This window comes from Vicugna pacos, chromosome 27, assembly GCF_048564905.1.
Source record: "Vicugna pacos chromosome 27, VicPac4, whole genome shotgun sequence".
In the NCBI taxonomy this organism is placed as follows: domain Eukaryota; kingdom Metazoa; phylum Chordata; class Mammalia; order Artiodactyla; family Camelidae; genus Vicugna; species Vicugna pacos.
Window position 1 is genome coordinate 23,244,703 of NC_133013.1, and position 7,255 is coordinate 23,251,957.

At 51.4% G+C, this 7,255-nt stretch overlaps 1 protein-coding gene across 1 annotated transcript; it reads left to right on the forward strand.

The window, feature by feature from the left end:
* Window positions 1-200: 200 nt before the first annotated feature.
* Window positions 201-7,053, forward strand: CRABP1 (cellular retinoic acid binding protein 1). The gene is made up of 4 exons (XM_006208780.1): window positions 201-558; window positions 1,089-1,267; window positions 3,296-3,409; window positions 6,767-7,053. The coding sequence occupies exons 1-4, from the start codon at window positions 489-491 to the stop codon at window positions 6,815-6,817; spliced, it is 414 nt and encodes a 137-aa protein (XP_006208842.1). The 5' UTR covers window positions 201-488; the 3' UTR covers window positions 6,818-7,053.
* The last annotated feature ends 202 nt before the right edge of the window (window positions 7,054-7,255 follow it).

Consider the following 7,255-nt stretch of genomic DNA (forward strand, 5'->3'; position numbering starts at 1 on the left):
TTATGGATATTCTCAAACATATACAGAAGTGGAGAGAATGGTATAATGATTTTCCCAAGCCCCCACCACCTAGCTTCAACAATTTTCCCCTCTTGGCCAACAGTATTTCATCTAACCCTCTCCCACTGCCCACTTTTAAAAAAAGATTTGGGTGGCCTGGGGGTGGCAGAGGCGCCCCCACCCAGAACTATAGGAGAGCTGGTGCCAGGCCTGCACCACTGTTGATGCGAAGGCCGAGGGGCGGAGTGGGGGCACAGTTGGGTTGGGAGAAGGGCTCTTGCTGGGTAGGGGCCGCAGGGGGCGGGGGCGGGGCTGGCGGGGCGGGGCTTGGAGCAGGGTGGGGGTTGGGGGCGCTCTCCCGGTGACTCTAGGCGCGCGAGGCTGGGCGCAGAGCGGCAGTCTCCGCCTTGCAGCTTGGAGTGTGCGCCTGCTGCGCCGCAGCTGTCCGAGCTTGCCGCCGCATTCCCGCCGCCGCCACCACTGCCACCATGCCCAACTTCGCCGGCACCTGGAAGATGCGCAGCAGCGAGAATTTCGATGAGCTGCTCAAGGCGCTGGGTAAGCTGGCGTGGACCGCGCGCCCCGACGGGGAGTAGCGCCCTGGGCCCGCCGGGGGTGGGCTTTGGGGACAAAGAGGGAGTCGCCGGTGCGACAGATTGGGGAGAATTCCAAGGTGCGCCCTGTCTAGAAGCGGTGAGTAGCGCCCGGGATCCGCGCATCCAGCGAATGTTTCCTGGATGCTTGGCACTTTCCCCGACGGTTCGGCTTTTTATCTCGTGCTAGATCGTCGCGAAGAGAGATTATTACTTAAGTCCTAGGTGGGTCAGAGACTTTAAATTTGGATACTCAGTTTGAGGCCAGGGCCTGACATCAATTTCCTGTGCCACTCCGGGAAAAACTCTTACCCTCTCTGAGCCTCAGTTTCTCATTTCGAAAATCAGGGCTTGGGCAGTGGGAGAAATGGATCGGTTTTAAGTCCCCTATCTGTAGTCAGAGGGTTTGGGAAGTGCTAGGCCAGTCCCGGGACAACGGTCCGGTGGCGAGGCCCCGTACCCGGACAGGTAGCGCACGCATTCTAACCCCTACAGGTGTGAACGCCATGCTGAGGAAGGTGGCCGTGGCGGCTGCTTCCAAGCCGCACGTGGAGATCCGCCAAGATGGGGATCAGTTCTACATAAAGACATCCACCACGGTGCGCACCACCGAGATCAACTTCAAGGTCGGAGAAGGCTTTGAGGAGGAGACAGTGGACGGACGCAAGTGCAGGGTGAGACCCCAGAGTCCGAGTAGCGTTCCCGGAGTCCCGCTCCCTACCCATGAACGCTGCAGCCAGACGAAACCACGTCTCCTGTTGCAGCCTGTGGCGCGCTTTCCTTTGCCGGGCGTGTGCACGGGCTGTTTGCAGAGAGGATCTGTGCCACCGAGTTGCCCTGGTCTCAGGAAAAAGTTCTACCCGATCCTCTCCCAACCCCATCCCTAAGCTGCCTCCTGAGGTGCTAACAGCCACACTCAAAGCGCGGGCTCTGGGTTGCGCAGCGTTCCTTGCGGGGACTTCAGCGTTTTGCAGCGATCCTCCGCAAGCAGGCCGCGGGGGAGGAGGAGGTTGCAGGGGCTGCGAGATTCCCGGCCGCGCGGCCGCCACGTTTCCTGCTGCAGGTGGAGCGGCGGCTCTCGCGTCCCGCCCCGCCCCCCTCCCTGGGTCTCTGGGCCCCCTGGGAGTGCTCTGGATCTAGTTTCAGCAGTCTTAATGGCCTTGCCACCTCTCCCGCCCGCCCTCAGTTTGGTTCCTTAAAGGAAAGGCGGGATCTTTCCAAAAGCAAGACGAATTTTGGCTGGGAAGATGAACTAAGTACTCCTTCTTAGTCCTCAAATGCAAGAGTCCGGCATTTCTCTGTATATCGGCCCTAGGGATGAAATGGGTGGACTGAAACAAGGGGTTGTAAATTCCTTTATTAGGTAGGCAAAAATTGCATTTGGTTGATCTCTGGAATAGAATAGAGGGTTGGCTACTTAATTCCGTAGTTTGAGGACAGATGGAAAAAATGATCGCTACTGCTACCACTTATTTAAAAGGTGACAAAGTGTCTCCCTCCCTCTCCCCAGTGTTTAAAAAAAGAAAAACTAATAACATTACAGAGAGTGAGAAATTGTTTTTCACCTTTCCTGAGTTGTGCTTGTCTGTCTGATCGAGAGTGGGACTCTCTGGGCACGGGGTTTGGGAGGACACAGAGACACAGTCCCCCGGAGCTCACTGTCCCGCACAGCAAGATTTAGCCCCCAGAGTTGGCATAGCCTGAAAATGATGTCTGGACTTGGAGCTGGTGGGATCAGAGCCCCCAGCCACCGCACTGCTGGTAAAAACATAAGAGCAGGACAGCATAGTAGAGTGACGGTCTGGGAGTCTAAGGCAGAAGGCCTGGCAATAGGCAGGACTCAATTTGGGGACATCCAACAGTGACTACTGCCAGAGACAGTAATTCTGATCAAAAATCCAAGGTTCACACACAGCCCGGAGAGTGGGGCTTTATTCCCACCGTGCCTAATGAATGTGTCCCATGTGTTAGTTAAAAAGTGAGTATGTGCACATTGAGTACAGCCTCCTAGGCCAGTTGCACAGGGCTTTGTGCAGACACTGGGGAAAACTGCAGGGAATCCCTCCCTTCGCCTCTCACCTCCAACCGTGTGAAGACCCTTCAGATTTAAAAAAAAAAATTTTGAGGGAGATGTAACCTGGGAAGTGGCAGTGTTTTTTATCCTCAGAGCCAGAGACACAGGTTTATTAGAGCAGGCTGTGTGCTGCATCTGCTAAGTGCAAACAGAAAGGAAGGCTTTAGCCCCAAATCCGTGCAAGCAGCAGAGCTCCTGATCTGCTGACTGCAGATGTGGTTACAAATATGGCGTCTTAACCGTTCTAAAAATTTGTAGTTCTGATGTGCAGCTTCTTGCCTTGAATAGCTGAATTGCCTGAAGGGGTAGTCCATTTTGACGGAAATGAATCATTGCATGCTCTCAATTTTATTAGTGGAGATGTAAAGCCTGCCTTTTGCTTTGCGGCTTTGGTGAGTGTGTGTGTGTGTGTACGTGTGTAATACAAGGTATATTTATACCCTGTGAAATCCGTGGTCAGCCCTCTGAATTTGGGCTTGATAAGGTGCAGCAGAGAAGGTTCTGTGCCCCTCTGACAGGGACCATGTGTTGCTTCTCTGCACAGCAATTATTCTCCTGTGCTCATTGTTGTCTCTGCTCCCGCTGCCAAGACTGTAATTAATGTCACTAATGGTTTTCCTGCCCGCAGAGTTTAGCCACTTGGGAGAATGAGAACAAGATCCACTGCACACAAACTCTTCTTGAGGGCGACGGCCCCAAAACCTACTGGACCCGCGAGCTGGCCAACGACGAGCTCATCCTGGTGAGGCCCCTTGACCCTGAAACAAGCCCGCGGTTCCCCAGATGATGCCCGCCGTGGGCCACACCAACGTCGTCCTCACCCACCCATTCAGGGAAGAGACACTTTTTGCCTTGGGTTAAAATGTGAGCGGAAAGCTCGAGATGACAGTTTAGGTCAGAGGAAATCATTGTTGGGTGGTTGGCAGGAGAGATGAGTGCTCAGAGGGCAGAGCAGGGGCGAGAAACGGAGACAGGCTGCAGTGCCAGCCGCTGTCCACACCCATGCATTCCCCGCTGTGACTTGCTGACTTGTGTGAGCCAGTCTCCCCTCCAGCGGGCTGCAGAATGCTTGGGCTCTGTGAGGTCCCAGGGTTCACTCTGCAGAAGGGATTTTTTTTTCCTCCTCCTCATTCCCCATTTTAGTACCTGGGAAGGATTTCAGAAATTTTAGTATGCCAGCACTGGGAGCCTTAAAGAATATTTTTACCCCCAGACTTATAAACTCCAGTGGTCTTCAGGAGCCAGACAAAAAAAAAGCTGATTTGGGAAATGTTTGAGTGTTAACCCAGTGTGGAGGGTGGGGCCTTTAGAGCTGGAGAGGGTAGGCTCTAGATTGAAATATTTTAAACATCCCTGGCCACACAAAATATACCTGGTGAGGTCAAGTTAGAAATCTCTAGTTTAATCACACACCTCCTCCACCTTTATTTTGGTATGGGAACCAAAGGAGACTGGGAGAAAAGGACAGCTCCCTGTCAGTCTCCCTTTGTGTTTCAGAACAGACCAAGTTTTCCTGGCAACAACCCCCTCCCCCCCAGAAAAGGGAAGAGCTGTTGCTGGTAACCAGGAAATTATATCCTTTGTTCTCCATCTTGTTAATATCTTCCCTCTAAGGCATGTTGTTAACATCTCCCCTCTGAGACTGCCTGCCTGCCCCATCTTAGCGAATGTCACCCTGAAATGTCGGGAAAGGAGATGGCGAGGAAATCTCGGGCAGGACTGTGTGACCTAGGCATGGCCCTTCCCTCCCACAACTGTAAAATGAGGGGTTGAGTTAAGAGTTTGATCCCTGAGGCCCCGCTTAGCCCTGAAATTATACGTTTATTCTGCAAGAAGACCCTAAATTGAGCTGTCTCTATCACTTTAACGGAGGCTGCTTGATCTCGCTTTCTCTCTCTCCTCCTGTCCTTCCCTGCGAAGATTTCACACACTTTCTTCTTTCCTGCAGAAAGAACTGGCTTCATTTGCAACCTGGTTAATGTTGTTTGGAGGGCAGGAATACTTGATGGGGTTGGGGGGAGCAATTTGAGGGTGAGATACGGGAATTGAAGAGAAAAATGCACATATGGTTCGGTAGTACCACGGGTATCAAAGAGGGGGGTGACTTTAGAGCTCGGGTGTAGCTGAGGGTTAAGGAGTCTCGCTTTGCTCTGTGAGGAAGTGTGAGTTTGTTCATCTCCATCGTATCTGAGCAGCCAGCGCATCAGCCCAGTTCTGCTGGGAGAACTCCAGCACTTGCAGCTCCCCCGCCGCAGCTCTATCCGTGCATCCTTCCCCGGCTCAGCAGACATGCAGACGAGCCTCGAAGGGAGCATTAATTCTTGGCATTTGGGATCTAAAATGTGGGCTTTTGTTCCAGGGTTATTATCATTAATAAATCCAAATGGAGATGCTGTCTCCATATAACAAGAGGCAATGTATTTTAGTTTAGTTGAAATAAGCTCTCCCAGCAGCAGCAGTAAATTGCAACCCCCCGAACTGGATATAAGTTGCCTTCATTTTGAAAATTGAGAATACTCCCTTAAACCACTCTGGAACATTCTATGGGGAGTTTCTTTCAGGAATTTCTCAGCAGAGTTTGCAGGCTGAGAAGGACATTTCAAATGTGGTTCAAAATGTAGTGATTTTTCTTGTTTTGTGAAGCCACTTGCTGGCCTGGGTAAGGTGTCAGTGTTTCCAGTACAGGTAAAGGGTCCAGTCCCCAAACTTTGGCATTCCATTTGCCACTCCATGGGTGTAGAGCTGGAAGAGTTTTGGGAAAGTGACATGGTTCTAAGAGGTCTAGACTGAGAGGTGAATTTCCATGGGAACCCCTGCCTCACCTTCCCCCAGCACCCAGAGTCATCTGCAGTCCTCACTAATGGGAAAGGTCAATAGGACAAAGAAGGTGTCCAGAGCAGGGACAGCTGTGCCTGTGTGATCAGGAGTCCCCTACTCAGAAAAGTGGCTGGGGATGAGCATTTGCTTCCTTAATAATCATTAATGACTAGTATTTCCCTGAAACACACATGTTAGAATTGTGTCCCAGCACATGTTCTCTGAGAGTATCTCAAGACCAATTGAGGGACCCACGGGAAGATCCAGGTATAGCCAAGCTCTTCACTCACGGCTTTTAACCTCTGGAGCCTCAGGCCTCTTTGACAGGCTGAAAGATGGGAACCCTCCCACAGAATAATGTACACCTGCAAACAAACATACCCACATCAGGTGTTTTGACTGAGTAATTTTTTTTCTTTTTGTTTTTGGTTTTTTAACATACATACTGCTTTCTCTGATCTAACTGCCTGTGAGGGACCTAGGAGAGCAGGCCTGTGAGTAAGTGCCAGTTTTTGGAAGAATTTGGAGACAGTTTATTTATGGTGATATCATTTCAGAGGCCAGAATAAAACTGTCTTCCCCACAGCAAACAAACAGCCACAGAATTGTAGCTGGAAAGAAGCTGTGGGATCGTCTTGTTCAGTTGCACGCCCCACCCCCCGCCAAACCCAAGCTGTCCGGGAGCCCAAAGCCCTACCTCAGCTTACCCAGCTGTGAGTTGCAGAGCTAGGTCTGGATGCTGACGCTGTGCTTTTGCAGCCAAGACTGATTTTTTAGCTTGCAGGTGACTTGAGTATTACTTATAAAACTTCTCAGGCCATCTCTCTGGCTGGACAGATGCTTTCTGGAAGGCACTTTTACGCCCTCTCCAAAGCTACCCCACCTGGCTGGTCAGCACTGGACCCCAGGACTCCAGCTGCCCCAGCGCCTTGCTCTCTACTTCAGAAACGTCCAATATAAAATCTTTCCCCTTTCAGTTTAATTTGAAAAATCAAAGCCAGGAAACTTGCATTTCTTTTGTCACCATTCCCAGGTTCCAGAAGCAAAGGAAAACTGCATATAACTTAATCCTATAGCCCAGTTGCCTCTCTGCCAATACAGAGCTTAAGGGAGGAAAAAAAAAACTGCCAGCAACCCTTTACGCTGTGCATGAGCACACGGCACAGGAAATTGAATGTCTGTTACAAAGAGTTTTTAACAGGGCAGTAAGCGGCCTTATTAGCGATACACTTTAAACATTTTTGCACAGGCATCTGCACTGATTGGTTTTCCTTCTCTGCAGACTTTCGGCGCCGATGACGTGGTCTGCACGAGAATTTATGTTCGAGAGTGAAGGCTGCCAGCTTACTCCTGCTTTGGGGGTGGAATGCATGTTCCCCTGAAAAATGTCATAGTTCTGAGCTGCCAGTGGGCCTCCCCTTCCCCCACTATCAACGTTAGGAGATCCCATTTTCCCCACGGTAATGTAGTGTTTCCCCCCAAGGCCTTTGTGCTTCTGTGTCCCTAGTGCTCCCTAGTTTGGCATCTGTGTGGTTTCTTCAGTCATTAAACTGGTTGTACACATCTCAAGGCTTTCTCCTTCTTTGGACTGCCTCTTCAGTTTCAACGCGGGTCATGGTGTACGGTGCGCTGTGCTGTGCAGTGCTTTGGGCTCCCGCCTGCTGCCCAGGTGCAGGGCTTGGAGCATAAGGCAGGGGCTGCGAGCTGGCCTCTCTCCAGCCGGATCCAGACTGCAGATCCAGGGGAGTTTGGACCTCACAGTGTTGCTTTT